The sequence below is a fragment of the Monodon monoceros genome, unplaced genomic scaffold (genome assembly GCF_005190385.1).
Source record: "Monodon monoceros isolate NGI ecotype Baffin Bay Population unplaced genomic scaffold, NGI_Narwhal_1 Super_Scaffold_12, whole genome shotgun sequence".
NCBI classification, from domain to species: Eukaryota; Metazoa; Chordata; class Mammalia; order Artiodactyla; family Monodontidae; genus Monodon; species Monodon monoceros.
The window spans coordinates 159,369,285-159,393,514 of record NW_021703768.1 but is presented as its reverse complement, the minus strand read 5'-3'; the positions used below and the strand labels follow the sequence as shown (position 1 = coordinate 159,393,514).

General features: G+C 50.9%; 1 protein-coding gene across 5 annotated transcripts; it reads left to right on the top strand.

The window, feature by feature from the left end:
- Positions 1 to 185: 185 nt before the first annotated feature.
- Positions 186 to 23,949, top strand: PLIN3 (perilipin 3). 5 transcript variants are annotated; one of them, XM_029217499.1, is made up of 8 exons: positions 186 to 244; positions 2,828 to 2,909; positions 6,694 to 6,892; positions 7,062 to 7,144; positions 11,938 to 12,235; positions 18,171 to 18,370; positions 20,164 to 20,289; positions 23,196 to 23,949. In XM_029217499.1, the coding sequence occupies exons 2-8, from the start codon at positions 2,844 to 2,846 to the stop codon at positions 23,490 to 23,492; spliced, it is 1,269 nt and encodes a 422-aa protein (XP_029073332.1). In that variant the 5' UTR covers positions 186 to 244; positions 2,828 to 2,843; the 3' UTR covers positions 23,493 to 23,949. The 5 variants fall into 5 exon arrangements, with proteins under 5 accessions (XP_029073332.1, XP_029073331.1, XP_029073330.1 ...); XM_029217498.1 differs by having other exon boundaries at positions 23,193 to 23,949; XM_029217497.1 differs by having other exon boundaries at positions 23,151 to 23,949.
- The last annotated feature ends 281 nt before the right edge of the window (positions 23,950 to 24,230 follow it).

The following is a 24,230-nucleotide window of genomic DNA, read 5'->3' as shown; positions in this document are numbered from 1 at the left end:
TGGCAGGGCGCGCGCCCGCGAAATTCCAGCCCTTCCCGGACTTCACTTGTTGCTCCAACGTCCGGAGCCGGGCGAGGGGCGTGGCCTGGCGGCGGGCGGCCCCCCCAACCAGATTGGTCCTTCAGCCCGTCAGTCCCGAGTGCCCGCCCCCAAGCATAAAAGCCTGCCTTGGGCTGGCCCAGGACGGTTTTGGAGCTGGCCTTGAAGTAGTGGTAGCCGTACCCTGGACGTCCCGTTGACCACGGTGAGAGGCGAGGGCCCCCGATTAAGTGGGGGCGGGGGCCACCGAGTCCTGGGGTGCCCCAGAGGAGGAAGGGCAGGAAGGGTCTTCCTGGGGGCTCTGCTTGTCTTCGCGGCCTGGGGAAGGGTCTCCAGCCTGGGCTGAGCACACCTTCCCCCGCAAAAAAAATACAACTTCTGGAATAGGCTCAGACTTTCTCTCAATATCTAGGACTTTCGGGGTGGGGTGCGCGAAAGAGCCCCCTAGAAGTGGCAGTATCAAGCGGTGGGGGAGGGTTAAGTCTCCAGTCCCAACCACATCCTCTTGCTTTGCAAACGCACTTTGGAGGCAAGCCACAGCCCATTCCGCACAGGAATTCCGCCCTCTCTGGGTCTTCAGAGCGGGCCCCCTCCCTCCCCGCACCAGGGGGCAGTCCCTCTGCCTAGCAAAGCCCTTTCCCTTCCAAATAGTTTTGCCGCCTGGGGACTCGGCCCCTCCCTTGATCTTCTGACCCACCCAGCTGACCCTGGCGAGGTCTTGGGGCAAATCCCGCCCCCTTTTCCTGGGTGGGTATGGCCAGTGGATTGCACAAAGTGGTGGTGGGAAGGCCTACCCCCTTTTCTGAGTCCTTGGGACCTTTGTAAAACCAGAGCCTAGGCCTGGGGTCCGTCCCTGGGAACTTCGGAAGTTGGATCTTCACATTCCCTGGCTGCAGCTGGACGACTGCGTGACTCCAGCCAGTTTCAGCCAGTTCTTGCTCTCGCTGCTGGGGCCAGCTGCAGGCAGGTTGCTGACCCCAAGGACTTTAATGGGGGTGCTGACATCTGCAATGGGTGTCCTTGGTTAAACCATTTCCAAAGGAGTTGATGGACAAAAGGGATGGGAGGGAGGACCTCTGAGCTGCCCAGGTGGGCTCAGGCTGCAGGGAAGGTAAGGGGAAGAACAGGGGTCAGGTGATGATCACTAGGGGTAGGTGTGCCTCCTTGCCCCACTTCCCAGTTGGGGGACCTTTGTACCAAGCAGAAGCTCAATCCTGGCTAGTTTCACCCGTTTCTTTGTGGCAGGCAGAGTGGTGTGAAATGGATCTGTTTATTGAGCACCTACTGTGTGCCAGGCACCAAGCTACGTTTCAGACTCTCCTCCAGTCTACAGGGACTCTGTACTAGGAACGGTTATCCCCATTTCATAGACGTGGCAAGTGAGGCTGCGAGAGGGGGTGCTGCCTTCCCAATCTCCCACAGCTAGGGAGTTGCAAAGCTGGGATTAGAACCCAGTTTGGACTGTAGAACTGGTGCTCTCAAAGCATCAGTTTGCTGGGTTCCACTTGGGGGATAGCAAAACACGGTGTCTGGAAGGAAATGCTCAAACTCAAGGTCAGGGGTTCACCACAGGCTTATCCCAGAATGACCTGGGGTGGGCTGGCTTCCATGGCAGTCCAGTGGTTAAGACTCTGTGCTTCCACTGCAGGAGGCATGAGTTCGATTCCTGGTCAGCTAAGATCCCACATGCTGCGTGGTGCAGCCAAAAAAAAAAAAAAAAAAAAGGACCTGGAGAACCAGACTTAAGGCAGGTTTAGCCCCATTTTACAGATAAGAAGACTGAGGCTAGGGGCGAGGAAGCTCCTTGCCCAACATAGCACAGCATGGGTGGAGCTGGGACTCCTGAAATCTAATCTGACAATGCTCTAGGTGTCTCATCTCATTTGGCCAGGAAAATGGAGCATACCTGTGGCTGCCATCTTGCCTGCAAATGTGTGCATTAGATTCACCCAGGGAGCCTCCCTTGCCTTCCCCACATCCCTGAGACTGACTTGACTGTCTGCAGAGGGGCCAGGAATAGTCTCTCTTTTTTTTTTTTATTTAACTTAAAAAAAAAAAACTTAACTTTTTTTTGAACAGGTAATGTTATCTACCTGGCTCAAAAGTCAGAGGCCTGCCCCGGCTACCCGATCTTCCTTCCTGAAAGGTGGCCACTGTAACAGTTTCCTGTGTCTCTTTAAAGATTCTGTCACATACAAGCAAAAACTTTAGCCCCACTCACACCTTTTGTCTCTTAACAATATCTTGGTCCCAGTCAATTACATGTAAGCTTCCACACTTAAGCCACTGCCCTGGGCTACCACTGTTATTTCCTTTAGTCCCCTTCTGTTGGGCCACCAGATTGTTTCCAGTGTCTGTGGCCAAGACAGGTACACACATCTCTGTCCACGTGGCAGTACCAGTGTGGGACTGTCCCCGCAGTGAGGTTTCTGGGTCAAAGGGAAGATGCCTCTTAAAACCCAGTAGTAATCGACAAATTGCCGTCTGCAGGGGTTTTGCACCATAGTATTGATAGAGGTGAGCCCTTGGAGGGCCGCACACAGACCTTGCCCTTTAAGGTGTGGCCCCCGGGATCAGCTGCATGAGCAGCAGCTGGGAGCTTGTTAGACTTTTGCTCTGCTGAATCAGCACCTGTTTTGAACAGGCTCACAGGTATGTGTCAACAGTTGAGAGGCAGGGCTCTAGGAAATTGGGGGCGGGGGTGGTCAGAGGGCAGGTGTGAACCCGGACATCCCCCTGGAGGGAAGAGAGGAGCAGGCTGTACCCTGACTGGTCCTTCTGTTCACAGTGCCTGCTTCTGAGAAATGTCTACCAACGAGACAGAAGCCACTGCCGGCACCCAGGTGTCAGCGGAAGAACCGGTACAGCAGGTGAGGAATTTCTGAGATCTGTGGGATGAGGCTTCACACCTGGTGGTGCCTTGGCAGGGAGCTGATGCCAGCACGGGGGTGGGGGGTGGGGGTCAAGAGACACCCTTCTGAGTGGGTTGGGCAGAGCCATTATACTAGCCCCTAACAGGTGCCCCTCTAATAGGTGGAGGTGGGAGAGCTGGGGATTCCAAGGGCTCTTGGGAGAGCAGGGGTACAGCTCTGTTTGAAACTGCCTGGCTCCCCCCAGGCAGACCTTCCCTGTCTCTGCAGCTTCTCTTAGGGTCCTCCTTTTAGGAAGCCAGTTTCTATTTCACCTCCTTTCCCCAGTTTAAATAAAAGCCCCTTTTAATAAACAGCTTTTTAAAAGTTAGGTATCATTCACATACCATAAAATTCACCCTTATGAAGAGTACTACTCAGTGATTTTTTAGTAAACTGCCCAGTTATGCAGCCATCACCACCACACCGGAACTTTTTCATCTCCCCCCAAAGAGACCCCATACCCATTAGCAGTCGCTCCCCATTTTCTCTCCTCCTGGGAACCCCTGGGTTCTGTCTCTATGGATTTGCCTATTTTGGACATTTCATAGAAATGAAAACATACACTACGAGACCCTTTTGTATCTGGCTTCTCTCACTGAGCGTAATCTTTTTGAGGTTCATCTGCATTGTAATATCTGTGGTGCTTTGTTCCTTTTTTAATTATTTTTATTTTAAAATTAATTTTTATTGGAGTGTAGTTATTTTTACAATGTTATGTTAGTTTCAGGTGTACAGCAGAGTGATTCAGTTATACGTATACATATATCCCCTCTTTTTTAGATTCTATTCCCATTTAAGTCTTTACAGAATATTCAGTAGAGTTCCCTGTGCTGTACATTAGGTTCTTTAATTATCGTGTTCCTTTTTTAAACTTGTGGTAAAATACACATAACATAAAAATATACTATTTTAACTGTTTTGAAGTGTGTAGGTCAGTGGCAGTAAGTATATTCACAGTGTACAACCATCATCACTATCTAATTCCAGAACTTTTTCATTACCCCAAATCAAAAGCCCATATCCATTAATAGTCACGCCCATTCCCCTCTCCCCCAGCTCCTGGCGACCACTAATCTGCTTCCTGCTGATGGATTTACCTTTTCTGGACATCTCATATAAGTAGAATAAGTGGAATCATTTTATAAAAGTAGAACCTTCTGTGTTAGGTACCACGTAAGTGGAATCATACAGTAGTTGTCCTTTTGTGTCTGACTTAGTTCACTGAGTATAATGTCCTCAAGGTTCTTCCATGCTGTAGATCTTGTCAGAAGTGCCTTTTTTAAAATAAATTCGTTAATGTATTTATTTTTGGCTGTGTTGGGCCTTCATTGCTGCCCACGGGCTTTTTCTAGTTGCGGCAAACAGGGGCTACTCATCGTTGCAGTGTGCGGGCTTCTCATTGCGGTGGCTTCTCTTGTTGCAGAGCACAGGCTCTAGGCGCGCAGGCTTCAGTAGTTGTGGCACACGGGCTCTAGAGCACAGGCTCAGTAGTTGTGGCACACGGGCTTAGTTGCTCCGCAGAATGTGGGATCTTCCCGGACCAGTACTCAAACCTGTGTCCCCTCCATTGGCAGGCAGATTCTTAACCACTGTGCCACCAGGGAAGTCCCTACTTTTAGTTTCTTGAGGAATCACCATAATGTTGTCCATAATGGCCGCACCATTTTGCATTCCCACCAGCATCCTACAAAGGTTCCAATTCCGCCACATCTTCACCGTTACTTTTTAATTTCTGTTCATTTGATAGTAGCCATCCCAGCGAGTGCGGGGTGTGAGGTTGTAGCTCATTGTAGTTTTGACTTGCATTTCCCTAATGATCTGTGATGTGGAGAATCTTTTCTTGTACCTGTTAGCCATTTGGAGACTATATATTTTTAAAAACATGCTTTAGACCACATTTTCTTTATCCATTCACCAACTGATGGACATTTGGGTTGTTTCCACTTCTTGGCCATTGTGAATAAGGCAGCTACAAACATTCGTGTACAAGTCTTATGTGGACGTGTGTTTTCCTATCCCTAGGGTAGAATCTTAGGAGCAGAATTGCTGGATTGTGTGGTAAGTTTGTCATTAATTTCTGAAGAGACCTCCTGGGCAAACCCTGGAGGAGGACTGCCTGAGTCCAAGGTCCAGCTTTGCCACTGGCTTGTTTTGTGATCTTGGGTGGGGGGTGACTTCCTTAGCCTCTCCATGCCTTAGTTTACCCTTCCATAATGTTGGAATAATATTCCCAATCTCCTGGGACTGGCGATTAAGTGAGCTAAAACAAATTCTACAAATAGCCCCTGTGAGAGTTAAGCCTTCTGCCTGCGTCTTCACACGGGTCATCTTTGCAACTCCTTCAGGACAGAAATGACTTCCATTTTATGGATTGGAAACCGAGGCTCAGAAGGCCTGTCCTGAGTACTCAGTTCTGTCCTTGTAGGGTAAGAGTGGCCATATTCAATATGTAAATGAACGGGTGTGGCCATGTGCCAATAAAACTTTATTTACAAAACCAGGTAGCGTAGGATATTTTTCAGCCATGTAACAGAATGAAGTACTGACACACAATGCAATGTGGATAAACCTTGAAGTCAGTGAGAGAAGCCAGACACAAATGGACAAATCTTGTGTGATCCCACTCACAGGAGGTCCCTAGAGGATTCAAATCCACAGAGACAGGAAGTAAATGGTTGGGGGCCAGGGGCTGGGGGAGGGGCTGGGGAGTGAGTGTTTCATGGGGACAGAGTTTCAGTTTGGGAAGATGAGAAAGTTCTGGAGATGATGGTGGGGATGGCTGCACGACAGTGTGAATGTACTTAATACCACTGAGATGTGCGCTTAAAAATGATTTGAATGGTAAATTTTAAGTTATGTGTATTTTGCCACACTTTTTTTTTTTTTTTTGCGATACGCGGGCCTCTCACTGTTGTGGCCTCTCCTGTTGCGGAGCACAGGCTCCGGACGCGCAGGCTCAGCGGCCATGGCTCACTGGCACACCCGCTCCGCGGCATGTGGGATCTTCCAGGACCGGGGCACGAACCCATGTCCCCTGCATCGGCAGGCGGACTCTCAACCACTGCGCCACCAGGGAAGCCCTGTCACACTTTTTTCTAAAAAAGGAATGAAGCACTGAGACACGCTACTACGTGGGTGAACCTTGAAAATGTTACTCGGTGAAAGAGGCCATACACAAAAGGCCACGTGTATGATTCCATTGGTGTGAAATGTCTAGAACAGGCAAATCCAGAGGCAGAAAGTGGATTCATGGTTATCAGGGGCTGGGAGGCAGGGGCGTGACAGCCAGTGGGGACAGGGTTTCTTTTTGGAGTGATGAAAAAGTTCTAGAATTAGACAGTGAATGTTGCACAACCTTGTGAATACACTAAAAACTTCTGACTTGTGCATTTCAAAATGGTGAAATTTAATGACATGTGAACTAGATTTCAATAGTGCTGCTAGGAAAAAAAAAAACAGGCAAGAAGAAAAAAATCAGGCGGTGGATGGGACTTTGCCCCCAGGGGTCCGTAGTTTCCTGGCTTCAGTTGTAGACTCTGAGCTCCAGGACAATGGGGTTTTTGTGTCATGTCACTGCCTGGCGCACGGTGGGTGGCAAGGTCATGTTCAAACAAGTGGGCTGTGGGGACCAAGATACAGGAAGTGCCCGGCGGAACCCCAGAGTTCCTGACTTGTGCAACCGCGTGGGTGCAGAGGGAGGGGAGGCGAGCTGTTTCCCTGGCCTGAGCTGCCCTGTCCGTAGCCCAGCGTGGTGGACCGCGTGGCCGGCATGCCGCTCATCAGCTCCACCTGCCACATGGTGTCCGCCACCTACATGTCCACCAAGGAGAGCCATCCCCACGTCAAGACTGTGTGCGACGCGGCCGAGAAGGGCGTGAAGACCCTCACGGCTGTCGCCGTCAGCGGGGCGCAGCCCATCCTGTCCAAACTGGAGCCCCAGCGTGAGTGAAGCCTGGGAGAGCCTGGACCCGCCCGTCCTGGCTATTTCCCCAGCGGTGGGGGGAGGCGGGGCGGGAGGCGGGGCGGCTGTCTGAGGACCTTCCCACCCTGGAGGGATGCGCATGCGCGGTAACATCAGCTGTCTGTCTCCCCGCCCCCGCTGCTCCGCAGTCACATCGGCCAGTGAATACGCCCACAGGGGGCTGGACAAACTGGAGGAGAATCTGCCCATCTTGCAGCAGCCACCGGAGAAGGTGACTGACCGCCGCCAGTGGGGGGAGGTGAGGGGGGGTGGGATGCTCAGCTGAGACGGGGGCCTGCCTAGGTATCCAGTCTGTGGCCCCACCTTAGCCAGAGCAGATGAGTGGGACAGCTTCCTCCCTGACCCCTCCTCTGTCTGTCCCCAGACCCCCACCAGGCAGCTGCAGGAGCATTCTGAACACCAGCCAGATGGGCCCTAAACCCCCTCGTGTCTCCCACCTGGTGCAGAGCAAAAGCCAAAGCCTTACTCATGGCCCCGCCAGATCTGGCCCCGCTGCCTCTCTGCCCTCCCTGCCCACCTCACTTGCTCCATTCCATCTGCGCTAGCCTCCATCCTCCTGTTCAGTCACATCAGCGCCCATAGGTACCAGACACGGTGATGGAAACAGAGTCCTTGCCCTCATGGAACTTTCATACCAGGAAAGCAGGGAAAGCAAATACAGTGAACACACCCATCTCAGTGCTACCCCAGGATCTTTGCACCTGCTGTTCCTTCTTCATGGACCAGGCTTCTGGGACTCTGTTCTAATCTCACCTCTTCAGAGGCCTTCCCTTCCCTCTTAAAGAAGGTCCTTCCAGTTCAGCTCTGCCCAGTAGAACTTTTTCTGTACACCTTCTTTCTGTGTACCATCCAATATGGAAACCAACAACCATATGTGGCTTCTGGGCCCTTAGAATGTGGCGAGTGTGACTGAGGAACTCGAATACTAATTTTAATTATTTTAATTATTTTTTTTAACATTGGGATTATTCTCTTTTTTTATTTTTATTTATTTATTTTTTTGCGGTCCGCGTGCCTCTCACTGTTGTGGCCTCTCCCATTGCGGAGCACAGGCTCTGGACGCGCAGGCTCAGCGGCCATGGCTCACGGGCCCAGCCGCTCCGCGGTATGTGGGGTCTTCCCGGACCGGGGCACGAACTCGTGTCCCCTGCATTGGCAGGCAGACTCTCAACCACTGCGCCACCAGGGAAGCCCCATGCATTAACTTTTAAAAAACGTTTCAGATAGTGTGTTACATAACTGCTTATTTGTCTCCCCAGCTGGGGTGCGGGCACAGACTGTCTGCTTTGTTGCTGTGCCAAGTGCCCATCATACAGCCTGGCATGTAGGAGATGCTTATTAAACACTCACGTACTTCATCGCCCCTTTTTCCTGGTGGGACGGAAGTGCCGCACTAAGGCAAACCTGTTCACGTTGAGAATCTTCCCACCAGAAATAGGTGTTCCCTGGTCGGGGGCAGTGGGACACGCCAGCCACTCCTCCGGTTCCCTTAGGCTTTCCGCTGAGACCACCTACTTTGTCAGGCAGCTTATTCACCCGCTAGCTCTCAAGCGCCTCCTGTCGGCCAGGGACCACGATATGTCATGTCCCCCAAGGGCAGCCCCGTTACACAGAAGTGGAGTGGGCTGGGGAGCACTGGAACAGAACCTGAGCCCATGTCTTACCACAAAGGGTGTTAACAAGTTGGGCATGTGGAAGGTGAAAACGGCCACATCCAAAGAAGGATGGAGAATCATCGCCCAGGGGCCACCTCCTTAGGGCTGAGTGCTTGCATTCTCCTCCTGTCCTGCCGGTGTCACCAGGCCAGCATTCCTTCTGTTTATAGATGGGATGAGCTCAGGGTGACATTGAACAAGGTTGTCCAACAGAGCGGCTGCTCTGAGCTCCTGACTTCCTGGGAGGCTCTCTTCTTCTTCTTTTTTTTTTTTTTGGCCCTGCCTTGCATTTTGTAGGATCTAAGTTCCCCAACCAGGGACTGAACCCAGGCCCTTGGCAATGAATGCCCCAGGTCCTAACCACTGGACCGCCAGGGAATTCCCATCGTGGGAGGCTCTCCTGATTCTGGGCCTTGTGAGGTTCCCCTTCAGAATGAGGTAGCTCTCCCTGGTCCTGTGGGACAACAGTGTTGTCAGAGCTGGGATTTGAACCCGGGCCAGTGTGAGCTACGTGACAGCCCCACTGTGTGCTCAGTGAGCTTAGGGCTGGTGTTCAAATTTGACAACCGTGCCCTCTCCCCCCAAAGAGTGACTGATTCCCATGAATAGGAGGGTTTAGGTGTTAAGAGGGGCACCAGCTTAGAAGGGTAGGATGGGAGGGGGCATGGTTTTTAACTTTCCAGAGTGCTCTGTGGGTAGAGGTCTATTTAAAGACTTAGATTCAAGAATACCAGGCATGGATCAACCAGTACCCACTGTGCTGAAGCAGCTTCTCGGAGGATGCAATGCAAAGCTAGTCCAGAGGAGGGCAAATCTGGCCTTCTGCCTGTTTTTGTAAATAATGTTTTATTGGCACACAGCCGCAAACAGTGGCTTACACATCGTCTATGGCTGCTTTTGCCTGAACACCGGCAGGTTTGAGTCGTTGGGACAGAGACCCTCTGGCCTGCAAAGCTGAAAATATTTACCATCTGGCCTTTCCTGGAGAAAGTTGCTGACCCCTTTTAACCAGTCAAGGTTACAGGCAGGAGAATCAAAATACCAGGTTAAAATTCAGGCTCTGCTCCTTAGCAGCTGGACAGCCCTCAACACAAGCTGTTCAGCCTCTCTTGGCCTTGCTTTCTCTTCTGGGGAATGTGTACACTCTTGTGTCTTGGAGATTTGCTGAAGTGGGTTCATCACCTGAAGGCCGAGAACATACTAAGTGTTGGTTTGTTTTTTTTTTTTAATTAATTTTCATTGGAGTATAGTTGATTTACAATGTTGTGTTAGTTTCAGGGGTACAGCAAAGTGAATCAGTTATATATATACATTTATCCACTCTTTTTTAGGTTCTTTTCCCATATAGGCCATTACAGAGTATTGAGTAGAGTTCCCTGTGCTATACAGTAGGTCCTTATTAGTTATCTGTTTTATATACGGTAATGTGTATACGTCAATCCCAATCACCCAATTTATCGCCCGCCACTGAGTGTTGGTTCTTAACGTCTTGATACGAGCTTCAGGGTCCACAAAATGCTCTGATGTTTTGGGAACGTCAACAGTTCACTATGGGGAGTTTAAGGTAGTCAACGTGTTAAATTGGCAGTTAATGGAGACAAAATGTTTGGTTATTTGGGCATGTGCATAAAATCCCTCCTGTTGCTTTATTTTTGTTTGTTTGTTTGCTTTTGGGTTTTTTGGGGTTTTGTTGTTTTTGTTTTTGTTTTTGTTTTTTTTTGCGGTACACGGGCCTCTCACTGTTGTGCCCTCTCCCGTTGCGGAGCACAGGCTCCAGACGCGCAGGCTCAGCGGCCATGGCTCACGGGCCCAGCCACTCCACGGCATGTGGGATCTTCCCGGACCGGGGCACGAACCCATGTCCCCTGCATCGGCAGGTGGACTCTCAACCACTGCGCCACCAGGGAAGCCCCTGGGTTTTTTTTTTTTTTTGGTTGCATTGGGTCTTCATTGCTGCACGCGGGCTCTGTCTAGTTGTGGTGAGCGGGGGCCACTGTTCGTTGTGGTGTGCAGGCTTCTTATTGCGGTGGCTTCTCTTGTTGTGGAGCATGGGCTCTAGGCGTGCGGGCTTCAGTAGTTGTGGCTCGTGGGCTCTAGAGAGCAGGCCCAGCAGTTGTGGTGCACACGGGCCTAGTTGCTCCGCAGCATATGGGATCCTCCCAGACCAGGGCTCGAACCCGTGTCCCCTGCATTGGCAGGCAGATTCTTAACCACTGTGCCACCAGGGAAGCCCTGCTTTTGGGGTTTTTTTGACCGCACCATGTGGCTTGTGGGATCTTAGTTCCCCAGCCAGGGATTGAACCTGCCCCCTCGGTAGTGAAACACGGAGTCCTAACCACTGGACCACCAGGGAATTCCCCTCCTGTTGCTTTAGTGTAGCTCTGAGCGTCTCACTCTAAAGCGGGGTCCCTCTCCCTCAGCACCACTGACACTGGGGCCAGTCATTCTCTGTGGGGGGCCATCCCAGGAGCTGTAGGGTGTTGAGCAGCATCCCTGGCCCCCACCCGCTCAATGCCAGGAGCCCCTCCCCCCGCAAGTTGTGATGACCACAGATGTCCCCAGACAACGCCCAATGTTCCCTGGGGGCAGAAACACCCTGGATGAGTAGTGCTGTCCTGAGGGACTTAACATACTGATTACCTGTTCAAACAGGATTGCAGTTCTTAGTACAGGATTGGAGTGGTCCCTTCTAGGGATGTCGCTAGTTTCCGGTGTCACACAGGTTCAGTGCTTGAGCCAAGCACTGTTCTAACCCTGTGATTTAGCCGATTAGGGCTGCTGTAACAATTACCCCTAACAACAGACATTCATGCTTGCACAATTCTGGAGGGTGGAATTCCGAGACAAGGTGTCGGCAGGGCTGGTTTCTCCGGGGCTCCTCTCCTTGGCTTGTAGATGGCCATCTTTTCCCTGTGTCCTCACGTGGTCATCCCTCTGTGCGTGTCTGTGTCCTAATCTCTTTGTATAAGGACACCAGTCAGACTGGATTAGGATCCACTCTAATGGCCTCATTTTACCTTAATTACTGCTTTAAAGGTCTCATCTCCAAATACAGTCACATTCCGAGGTTCTGGGGGTTAGCGCTTCAACACTGTTCAGCCCATAACACCATGGGGAGAAGAGGTGGAGGCCCAGAGAGGTCGAGTGACTTGCTTGAGGCCACACAGCTAGGATATATCAAGCCAAGGACTCTAACCAGGCTGTCCGGCTCCAGAGCACATGATCTTAACTGCTTTCACCCTTCAGGGTCATCCTGGAGCTGGAACTCCTCCCTTAGGCCCAGGGTGCAGGGTGGGGGTACCCAGGTACAAAGGGAGGACGGAGATACTGATGCTGTCCTTTCTCATAGGTCCTGGCAGACACCAAGGAGCTCGTGTCATCCAAAGTGTCGGGAGCCCGAGAAGCTGTGTCCAACACCGTGTCCAGCGCCAGGGACACCATGGCCTCCCGGGTGACCGAGGCGGTGGAGGTGACCCGGGGTGCTGTGCAGAGTGGCGTGGACATGACCAAGTCCATGTTGACCAGTGGCGTCCACTCGGTCATGGGCTCCCGCGTGGGCCAGATGGTGCTGAGCGGGATGGACACGGTGCTGGGCAAATCGGAGGAGTGGGTAGACAACCACCTGCCCATGACGGACGCTGAGCTTGGTGAGTGCAGCCCACAGGGCTGGGACCCTTCCCCAGGCCACCCGACGTGTGGTCCCTCTCAGCCACCAGGAGTCAGTCCCTCACATGCTGTCATCTCATCCCTGCCCCCTCTTCCCGTCTATCTTAGCCCACCTGGAACAGCTCGGTTCCCTCTGCCCTGGTCTGTGGTGCCTGTCCTTCCTGAAGCAGCCTCCAGAGGGCGCCTGTGAGCACTCAAGTCAGGCCCCTCCAAGCCTCCCACCTCCCGTGGGTAAAAGCCCAAATCCTCCTGGAAGCTCCCTTGTACTTACCTGCTTGCCCTCATTCATTCTACTCCAGGCACACTAGCCTTCTTGCCCATCCTGGACCGTGTTCCCACCCCAGGGCCTTTGCACTGGCTGTTTCTTCTACCAGGAACTCTGCCCTGACATCCAGATGTCTCGTTCTTTCTACCTCCAGCTCTGTGCTCAAATGCCACCTCCCAATAAGGCCTCTAAAATTGCACCGTCCCTCATGCATGTTGTGTCCTGAAACCTCCCCCCAGGCCCGGCTCTGATTTTCCTCTTCAGCACTGGTCGTCAGTTCCTCAAAGCAGAAGCTGTGTCCTTTCTGAGTCTAGAACGGGGCCTGGCACTTAGCAGGTGCCGAAATCCCCAAATAAAATCACTCAAACTCTTCTCTGTCGTTCCCCCCCCCCACCCTAGGTATATATTTGTTTGTTCAAATGTTCCTTGAGCACTGGCTGTATGCCAAGCCCTCTCTAGGTCCTAGGGATACGTCAGTGAACAAAGTTCTCCCTTCATAGACCCTAAAGTCTAACATGTACAGAAATCAGATTTAAGGAGATGTTTCTGAGGAGGTGACTTTGCCCTGTCGTGCATGGAGGGAGGGAATGAGCTGTGCAGATGTCAGGGCAGAGACATAGGGAACACAGACCTGGGCGCAGGGGCGTACCTGGTGTGTTGGAGGGACAGCAAGGAGGCCTGTGTGTCTGGAGCAGTGAGCGAGGGGGAGAGAGGGAGGAGGGGAGGGCAGGGAGGGGACCGGGCAGGTCGTGCAGGGCCTTGTGGACCACGGGGAGGACTTGGGCTATTACCCTAGGGAGGTGGGACCCTGGAGGGCTGTGGGCAGGGGGCGGGGGCGGCGGGGGCCTGACTCGGTACTCACTCACGCCCTCTGGTGGCTGCTTTTGGGAGGATAGACTCCGGGTGAGGAGAGGGTGGGAGCCAGGGAAATCCGGGTTCAGGTGAGCTGTGATGGGACTGGACCAGGTGGTGGTAGGAATAAAGAGAAATAGACAAACTGGGGATAAAAGTGTTGAGACAAAGCATCCAGTCTTACTCATGGTCTCATACCCATGGCTCTTGGGGTTGGCCTTGACCCCGCCTTCTAGAGACAGCCTTCCTTTGCACACGTCCTGGGAACTTCCAGCCGGGCCAGCAGCTTCAGACTCCAGTGCCCACAGCAGCAAAGGCCCACGAGGGCCACGTGTAACCAGACACCATGCTCCGTCCAAAGGGAGCAGCCTCTCGGCTCCGGCCAACTTTAGCTAGAGCTGGTTTGTTTGAATGAGATGCCAAATGTTTGGGATGACTGGAAAGAATTGACGACAGACTAGATCAGGGTTTCCCAACTGTCACTGGAGCCAGGTCATCCTCTGTGGGGGGCTGTCCTGGGCACTGTGGGGTGTGGAGCGGCCTCCCTGACCCCACCCACTCGATGCCAGGAGCACCCCCAATTGTGACAACCACAGATGTCCCCAGACATCACCCAGTATACCCTGGGGGCAGGATCACCCCCAGGTGAGAACCAGTGCTTTGCCTGTTCTAGAACTTCATATAAAGGGAATCATGGGAATTCCCTGGCGGTCCAGTGGTTAGGACTCCACGCTTTCACTGCCGAGGGCGCAGGTGCGATCCCTGGTTGGGGAATGCTACAAGCCATGTGATGCAGCCAAAAAAAAAAAAGGAATCGTGATTCCCTCATGGGTAGACAGCTCCTAATCATTATCTCTAATCTCTTTTCCCATTGGGATTGCAGCGTGTCACTGTTCTAGCTGTTAGCTGGAAAACTTCCATGGACAAAGTTCTCTGTTGCAATCTTGATTACCCCAAGGTACGGTTTGTAGAGGAAAAGCAGGGCAAGTAGTTAACGTTCCCCGTTTTTATTTATTGTGGCATCACAGGCTGGTTCACCAGCACCCTCCAAGAGTGCCTAGGGAGTCTTTACATTATAGGTTTGAACACGAAGATTAACACGACGTATTGCGATCCGAGGTATTTATTTTATTGACGCTTCACTTGTCCTATTATTTTCGATTGCTTGGAGCCCTCCTTGAGCTGACTCTGAGACCCCATGATTCTCCCTGGGAATCCTCGGCAGAAAGTCATGGTCCCTTGCCTTCTGGAGAAACTCGATGTTCTAGGTGGGGTGATGTTCCTGGTGGGGCAGGATGGGACAGTGTTCCCAGTGGGGCGACGTTCCAGGCAAAGGATCTTAAGCCCTGCAGCTTGTGGCTTGAGCATAGGTGTTGCTTGTGCTTTGTGTTTTCAAAACCTGACTCCAAACCTCTTGAAGGAAGGGACCTGGCTGATGTCTTTCGTCCTGTATCCCAAGTTCAGTGCCTGCTGGCCTCTTGTAGTGCTCAGACCAAGTCACACTTGGCTATGGGTCTTGGCCCCCAAAAGTAGGGGGAGAAGCAGAGTTTGCTGGGAGGCAGGTTGTGAAGCAAGCCTGGGAGCCACTTCAGAGAACAGATCTGTCTGAGCAGCTTTGACTTTCCGCTTTCCTTTGTGTCCATCCACTAAGGGTGAAATCACTGTGCACAGTGGTGCTTGAGGTACTGGGGAGGTCTGTGAGTAAAGGTGCCATGTTAGAGCTAGGATATTACTCGTGGGCTCGGGGCGGGAGCACAGCCCTGCTCCCTCTCTCTCCCAGTTCTCCCCTTTGCCAAGGGCACCGCCCCCTCCAGGGGCCCTGCCGGCTTGCTCTGACATGCCTAGGCTCTGTCAGACATCCTTGGCCTAAATAACAAAGCTGCTTTCACTTCCAAGGGCAGAGCTCCCGGGTTCCCAGAGGGCCGTGGAGAAGTTCTGGCCATTAGGATGGGTTCAAAATGTTGCTGGTTTGGGTTTAGTCTTTGCAAACCTGCCTTTGGTGGGAGAATGGGGCAGAGTCTGTTTTTCCCAAGATGCCAGCTTTTATTTTCGCTGCCTCTAAATGTCCCAGGTGTTTGGGGGTTTTGTTCAGTTTTTAATTTTTTTAATCTTTTTATAATCCATTTTTTTAATTAAAATATTTTTTTAAATTGAAATTTAGTTGATTTACAATGTTGTGTTAGTTTCAGGTGTACAGCAAAGTGATTCAGTTATATCTATTTTTTTTTAGATTCTTTTCCATTATAGGTTGCTACAAGATATTGAATATAGTTCCCTGTGCTATACCGTAGGTCCTTGTTGGTTATCTATTTTGTTCAGTTTTTAAAATGTCATCATGAAATGACCCTTCTGTGACATCCTTGTCCCCCAGCCGATTATGTTAGACTACCTCCAGGCCATCTCCGGCCCACCGCCTGCTTTTGTAAATAAACTTTTATTGGCACACAGCCACGCCCATTCATTTACATTTACTCTATGGCTGCTTTTGAATACCAATGGCAGAGTTGATTAATTGCACAGTAGAGCCTGCAAAGCTGAAAATATTGACTGAACTGGCCTCTTACAGAAAAGTTTATTAATCCCTGGATAAGAGTATGTTCTTCCAAAATTTTTAATGTTTATAGTGTCAACGAAAATCAATAAACAGCCAATAATAAGAGAAAAGAGTTTAATTTGAGCCAAACGGAGGACTATACCCCGGAAGCCTGCTTCCCAGATAACTGAGAAACTGCTCCTGAGAAGCAGACTTTTCAGCAGTTTTTTATCTTGTCAGAACAAAAAACATTAAACAAGTCAGGGTTACATTTCTTCAAGGTTTCAAAAAAAGAAAGAAAAACAGGAACAGACCAGCATGTACACGAGTCAGTATGGCCTTGGCACCTAGGAAGGAATCTTATCATCAAAGGAGGACCAGCATTTTGGTGTCCCAGGAAGGGAGGCATTTAATCTTGATTTTGAACATGGACATTCTTTACTTCTGGCCAATGTGCCCTTTTCTTTAATAATTGAAGCAGATGCACAATGTAGGTTTGATAGGCCACAAAAAGGCTATTTTAGGTAGCATCAAATTCAAGTTAACTCAGGTATAAGCCAGAATGACTTCCCTATCTATATCTTAATGTGAAAATTTCTTTTTATCAATAGAAACAACCGAATTCCCCTGACTGAAGTCTTACCTTGATCGAGCAAGGGGTCGATGGTACCATGTGGGATTTTGTTGCGTGATTTTCCTCTTTCTTTCATTTCTGGAACAGTGCCCAATCCAAAGGAGAGGCATATTTAGGTGGCTAAAGTGGAGATCTCACTCATCAGACCAGCCCCACTGTTCCTGCCTGACCAGAGCACATTTCTTGCGTTATCTTGGTCATGTGTACTCCCTGTTCTGTTTATTTGCTATTCTTTCAGTCAACTTTGCCAGATTCTTTTAGAAAGGGAACTTTATCACTTACTATAAACAGGTAAACTACAAATAGGTAATAAGAATAGCTAAACACTCGTTCATTTGCATGCCTTTCTGAAGGCAGTGAAATCTCGGAGTCCTAACCCCTGGACTGCCAGGGAATTCCCCAGATTTCAGGAAACTGAGGCTTATTGGCCAAATCACTTCTGCATCCAGGGGGCCACAAGCATTTTCTTGACAGGCCAGGTAATAAATAATTTTGGCTTTTTTGGGCCATACAGTCTCTGTCGCAACTATGCAATTCTGCCATTGTGGCACAAAAGCATAGACAGTAGGTAAATGAATGGTTGTGATTTTGTGTCAATAAAACTTTATTGATAAAGGCAGGTGGCATTCAGCCCAGGGTCTATAGTTTGCAGACCCTGCCATAGGGCCTTACAAAGCCAGTGATTTATTAGGACCGGATTTAAACTCAGATCGGGTTACTTACAAAGCTCAAACTTTTATCACTACTATAGTAAAGTCTAAAGGGAGCAGGATAAGATAGGATCAAATTATCAGGACAGGTGGATTTCCATCCTGTTGCCTTGTAACTTTATGAGTATTTTCTGGACTAGATAGTCCGGACTTTCCCTTAACGGCTGTGAAGATGGTTCTCCTATGGCTCAGACTTCTCCTCCCGTCAAGTATCGTGGTTAAGAACGTGGGGCCTGGCTTCAAATCCTGATTTGTGACGTCCCAGCTGTGTGACCTTCGGCAAATTGCTTAACCTCTCTGAGTCCCCGTTTCCCCATCTGTAAAAATGGGATAACGGTGTCTCCCTCTTAGAACTGTTATGAGTTAACAAGAATGCCTGCAAAGCACCTAGAACATTGTGAAAGATTGGCCACTATTAATATATGTTAGGCGCTAATACAGGCAGGATTGGCAAACTTTTTTCTGTAAAGGACCAGATAATGAATATTTTAATCTCTGCAGGCTAAGAAGCCACATATTCCAGAGGCCACCTCTGTTGTTTGAGAGCAGCCATAGACAACATATAATAAACATAGATGGTTGTATTCATGGGTCGGGTTGTCCCGAGGGCCGTAGTTTTCAGACTCTCACGCCAGTCTCAGGCCTTTTTTTTTTTTTTTTTTTTGCCATGCCTCACAGCATGTGGAATCTTAGTTCCCTGATCAGGGATCGAACCCGTGCCCCTTGCGTTGGAAGTGTGGAGTCTTAACCACTGGACTGCCAGGGAAGTCCGTAGTATAAGGCCTCTTAATCCTGGGATATTCAGTCCCTATCATACCCATTTCGCAGATGGGGAAAACCAAGGCAGGGAAATCCTTTCACACTTGCAGACCCGGGGCACAAACTCGGCCTTCACAGTGCTTCTCCTGCCTTCCCCCCGCAGCCCGCCTCGCCACATCCCTGGAGGGCTTCGACATCGCCTCAGTGGCCCAGCAGCGGCAGGAACAGAGCTACTTTGTGCGTCTGGGCTCCCTGTCAGAGAGGCTGCGCCAGCGTGCCTACGAACACTCTCTGGGAAAACTGCAGAACACCAGGCAGAGGGCCCAGGAGGCCCTGCTACAGCTCTCACAGACGCTCAGCCTGGTGAGGCCCGTGGTGACGGGGGCACTGGCCAGCAGTGTGTGTGCCAACAAACCCCTCCGCAGCCTAGTGGCTTATTCCTCCCCACACATCCGCCTGGGCTCGCTCACGGGGCCATGGCCCTGGATGAGTTTGCTGGGGCTGCTGTAACAAAGTCCCACACACTGGGCAGCTTAAACACAGACGTTTATTGCCTCACAGTTCTAGAGGCTGGGAGTCCAAGATCAAGGTGTTGGCACGGTGGTTCCTTTTGAGGCCTCTCTCCTTGGTGTGTAGACGACTGTCTTCTCTCTGTGTTCTCACCTGGTCATCCCTCCATGCATGTCTGTGTCCTAATATCCCCTTTTTATAAGGACACCAGTCATATAGGATTAGGGCCCACCCTAAGGACCTCATTTTAACTTAATTACCTCTTTAAAGACCCATATCCAAATACAGTCACATCCTGAGGTCCTGGGGGTCAGGGCTCCAACCTGTGAATTTGGAGGGGACACAGTTCAGCCCATGACAGGTTGGCTGGAGGCTGGGTCTCTCGGTGTGGTCTCCTCCTCCATTAGGGTACCTCAGGCTCTCCCCTGGCTGTGGCCTTAGGGATCCAGGTACAGCGGGAACACGTGAGCACTTTTTTTTTTTAATTTATTTTTGGCTGTGTTGGGTCTTTGCGGCACGCGGGATCTTTCGTTGCGGTGCGCGGGCTTCTCTCTAGTTGTGGCACTCGGGATGAGCACTTTTTTTGTTTGTTTAAAGTCAGTCTTATTTGAGGTATAACTTACATTTTACATACAATGAACATCACCCCTTTTAAAGTATACAGTTTGAGGAATTTTACAAATATAAACAGACATGTAACCACCACTGTAATCAAGATGTGGAACATGTTCATCACCCCAAAAAGTTCCCTCCTGCTTCTTTGCAGTCAAATCCTGCCCCCTGAAGTTTTTAATTTTTCTGTTCTCTAAAGAGGGAAATTTCTAATTTCTTTCCCTGTTTGCTTAGCTTCTACTAAGTATTATCTCCTCTCTCTTTTTAAAAAAATTTTAATTGTGGTAAAACACACATTTTAACCAATTTTTAACCGATTTTAAGTGTATAGTTCAGTGGCATTCAGTACCTTCACATTGTCGTACAACCATCCCCACTGTCCATCCCCAGACCTTTCTTATCCTCCCAAACTGAAACTCTGTCCCCATGAAACACTCACTCCTCAGCCCCTCCCCCAGCCCGTGGCCCCCACCATCTACTTCCTTTCTCAATGGATGTGACTCCTCTAGGGACCTCCTGTGAGTGGAATCAGACAGTATTTGTCCTTCTGTGTCTGGCTTCTCTCACTGAGCATCATGTCCTCAGGTCCATCCATGTTGTAGTGAGTGTCAGAATCTCGTTCCTTTTTAAGACTGAGTAAAATATTCCATTGCAAGTGCTTTTTAAGCCTCTGCTTGCGCTCCATCTGCTTGTGTCCCATTGGTCAAAGCCCGTCACGTGGCCAGGCCCACTTGCAGGGCGGGGTGGTGGGGGGGGGGGAGAAACAGGCAAGATGGGAGGAGCTGCAGAGAATCTGTGGCCACTTTCTTTGCAAGTACCACACGGGGCACAAGCATGTTGGTGACCCTGAAACCCACAGCCTGTGGAAACACTCTGAGAAAAGCAGCATGCCTCCCCCTTCTCTCCCCATCTCAGATGAAAGGACCACCCCCGCTCCCTCTGGAATGCCACATCTAGGATTCCTGTGGATTCCCATGCGCTGTGCTGGTTTTGGTCAAGGGCCAAGGCAGCCACCCTCTCTCTCTCTGCTCCAGATGGAAACCGTCAAGCAGGGTGTCGACCAGAAGCTAGTGGAGGGTCAGGAGAAACTACACCAGATGTGGCTCAGCTGGAACCAGAAGCAGCTCCAGGGCCCAGAGGAGGATGCAGCCAAGCCAGAGGTACCCACCGTGGGGGAGCATGGGATACCTGGGGCCCTGACTTCCCCCTCCCCACCTCTGCTTGATGAACCTACCTGCTCGGAACGCTTTCCCCAGCCTCGCCTCCCATTAACTGCCTTCGGGACCTGATGACACCTCCTCCAGGAAGCCTGCCTGGATTTCCACTCTTGGGTATAGGCGTTGCTTCTGAACCATGGGACGCCTGATAGTGATGGGTCTCAACCTGCTGAATTCTAAGCCATGTCCCATTTACTTGAGTCCCGACTCCTTCCCTGCCCCATGCCAGTGTCCCGTCACATCCTTCAAATTCACCTGCCCGGTTCTGAGTGTCAGCTTCTCACTAACGTGCTCTGGCCCCTCCAATCTATCCCAGGCATTGGCCTCTTGAACGAGCCCTGACTTTTGCCACCTGTGCTGTCACTCATTTAAGCTTTCACTGAATCAGTGCCTTAGACGATTCTCATGCCTCATTCTGAACCATAGTCCCTCTCTCTTAGGGACTCATAATATCCTAGCACAATAGCTTCTCAGCTTTACCTCTCTGGGCCTCGATTTCCCCATCCGTGAATGGGATATAGGACCGTCTGCCAGGTTGTTAAGGTGAAATGAACACGCATGTTCACAGCAGCATGAGTCACGTCAGCCAAAAAAGTGGAAACGGCCCAAATGTCCATCAACAGATGATGGACAAACAAATGTGTCCCTCCACACACGGGAACATCACTCAGCCACGAAAAGGAGAGAAACCCTGACACTCACTACAACGTGGTTGCAGCCTGAGAACACGATGCTCAGTGAGAGAAGCCAGACACAGAAGGACACACAGTGTGTGATTCCATTGATGGGAAACGTCCAGGACAGGCAAATACATAGACACAGAAAAAGTGGGTTAGTGGTTGTTGGGAGCTGGGAGAGGGGGAATGGAGAGGGAGTTTCTTTTGGGGTGATGGAATGTTCTAGGATTAGAGGTGCTGGTTGCAGAACCTGGTCAACGTACTAAAAACATGTACACTTAAAAGGGTGAATTTTCTGGTATATGAGTTATTTTATACACACACACACATTGACATGTAAGGCACATAGTAAGTGCTAAAAAATAATATTTATAAGGTATGGTGAATGTCTCTATAAATGCAAAACTGTTCAGCATTCAGACCCCAACCGCGGAAAACCGTCTCCCTTCCCCCCTCAACTGCTGAACGCAGCAGCCAGAAAATAGATATTGATTCTGTCGGCACCTCCCTGCCAGGTCCAAAGCCAGAGTCCTCAGGTGAGCAGGCTCAGGGCAAAGTCTTGCCTCCCAGCCTGCTTTGATCTCCTCCCAGGCCCCGGGGAATTTTCAAGGACCCGACCTCAACTGCAGTCTCCCCCACTGCTTACAACTTCTGCCTAGAAAGTTCTTCCACACCTTCTCATTTTTTTAAACTTAAAAAAAAAAACAATTTGGGCTTCCCTGGTGGCGCAGTGGTTGAGAGTCCGCCTGCCGATGCAGGGGACACGGGTTCGTGCCCCGGTTCGGGAAGATCCCACATGCCACGGAGCGGCTGGGCCCGTGAGCCATGGCTGCTGAGCCTGCGCGTCTGGAGCCTGTGCTCCGCGACGGTGAGAGGCCCGCGTACCGCAAAAAAAAAACAACAAAAACAATTTTATGGAGATATAAAAGTCAGAATCTTGTACTTTAAAAAAGTTTTGAGGTGTAATTCACATACTGTACAATTGACCCATGTAAATTACACAATTCATGGGTTGTGTGACTATCACTGTAATTCAGAGCATCCCTATCACCCCCAAAGGAGATCTTCTCCCCAATAGCAGTCAGGCCCTGTTTCCACACCCTCCTCCATTCCTGGCAACCACAAATGTACTTTGTCTCTGTGGACATTTCATGTAAACAGAATCACACCGTGTGTCCTGTGTCTGGCTTCTCTCACTGAGCATCGTGTTGTCAGGGTCCATCCACGTTGTAGTGAGTGTCGGTGCTTCACCCCTTTTTATGGCTGAGAGATGTGCCCGTGTGTGGATGGACCACCTTTTGTGTCTCCATTTGCCAGTTGATGGGCATTTGGGTTGTCTCCACTTTCCGCTACTGTGAATGACACCCCTTTGAGCCTTTGTGTACAAGTCTTTGCATGGACGTGTATTTTCGTTTCTCTTGGGTGGATGCCTAATGGAGTTGCTGGGTCATATGGTAACTCTACAGTTTACCATTTTGAGGAACTGCTAGACCATCTGCCAAAGTGACTGCATCACAAGATACGAGGGTTCCAGTTTCTCCCCAGCATGGGGGTGAGGGGGTATCTGCCTGTGGGTTTGAGTTGCACTTCCCTGATGATTAACGACGTTGAACATCTTTTCACATGCTTCTTGGCCATCTGCGTATTTCTTTGGAAAAATGTCTATACCTGTTTTTTTTTTTCTTTACCTGTTTTTCAATTTGATCAGTGATTATCTCACACAGTTCGAAACTCAAAGAGCCCGTATTCTTTTTTTTTTTTTTTTTTTTTTCGGTACACGGGCCTCTCACTGTTGTGGCTTCTCCCGTTGCGGAGCACAGGCTCCAGATGCGCAGGCCCAGCGGCCATGGCTCACGGGCCCAGCCGCTCCGCGGCATGTGGGATCTTCCCGGACCGGGGCACGAACCCGTGTCCCCTGCATCGGCAGGCGGACTCTCAACCACTGCGCCACCAGGGAAGCCCCAAAGAGCCCATATTCTGAACCACCTGTGCTCGACATCCTCTCCTGGGGAAAGGTTTTCCCCAAGGTGGGCGGTAGAACCCCCATTTTCTCTTTTCCGGGCTTTGGGTCCAGTTACCCCCCAACTCAGAGGGCCCTGATGATCACCCTCCACCCCTTCTCAGCAGGTTGAGTCCCAGACGCTCACCATGTTCCGTGATGTCGCCCAGCAGCTGCAGACCACCTGTGCCTCGCTGGGCTCCAGCCTCCAGGGGCTGCCAGCCCACGTCAAGGATCAGGCGCTGCAGGCTCGCCGCCAGGTGGAGGACCTCCAAGCCACCTTCTCCGGCATCCACTCCTTCAAGGACCTGTCCAGCAGCATCCTGACACAGAGCCGCGGGCAGGTGGCCAGGGCCCGAGAGGCCCTCGACCACGTGGTGGAGTATGTGGCCCAAAACACGCCCATCACGTGGCTGGTGGGACCCTTCGCCCCCGGAATCACTGAGAAGGCCCCAGAAGAGAAGAAATAGGAGAAGCAGGAGGGAGGCTCCTAGGGCCCCGGGACCCCTCACTGGGAACACACGTCGCTAACCCTTCCAGCTCACCTCAGCTGCCACCTTGGGAAACCGAGGTCCTCAGAACCAACCAGTCCCTCACCCTGTCTGAGCTTGGAGGAAGCATGTCCTGAGCATCACAGCGATCATCAGGACGAGATTTCCAGAAAAAAAAAATTGTTTTTTCTAGAAGGTTCCAAAACTTTTCTTTTTCTTCCTCCAAAACCAGGAATATAGTTCTTACATCCACTCCTTTTTCTGCATCAAGGCTCCTGGATATCAGCCTTGAGCTGAGGGACTTGGACTTCTGTGAAGTGGGCCTCCTGGGGATGGGGTAGGGGCAGAGCAGCTGATACTCATTCTAGAGCTGAAGGGGGTGAGGCCTGCCTGGTGGGGCTTCAGTGTTGCCTTAATAAATTTTACCTGCAGCTAAGTCCAGGTTGTGTGTGTGTGTGTGTGTGTGTGTGTGTGTGTGTGTGTTTATTTTTCAGCAGCTAAACAACTCTGGAGTCTCTGTGTGACCTTCTCGGCCCCTTCTTTGCTTTGCTCCCAAGGGCGTGAACGGGACAGGGCCAGACCTGAAGGTCTGTACCCAGTGCCTCGGACAAGGCCTGTCTGGGTTGTCAGAGATGCACTCACCACGCTTGCTCGGCTTGGAGAGAACCAGGTTGTGGGGATCTTTCATCTGCCCCCGCCCACGTGCCAGAGTTTTAC

What these genes read in the sequence shown, in the direction of transcription:
- PLIN3 (XM_029217496.1), top strand. Translation starts at nt 2,844, where the DNA reads ATGTCTACCAACGAGACAGAAGCCACTGCCGGCACCCAGGTGTCAGCG. An exon ending in CGGAAGAACCGGTACAGCAG is followed by an intron (nt 2,910 to 6,693) that starts GTGAGGAATTTC and finishes CCCTGTCCGTAG; the next exon opens with CCCAGCGTGGTGGACCGCGT. An exon ending in GTCCAAACTGGAGCCCCAGC is followed by an intron (nt 6,893 to 7,061) that starts GTGAGTGAAGCC and finishes GCTGCTCCGCAG; the next exon opens with TCACATCGGCCAGTGAATAC.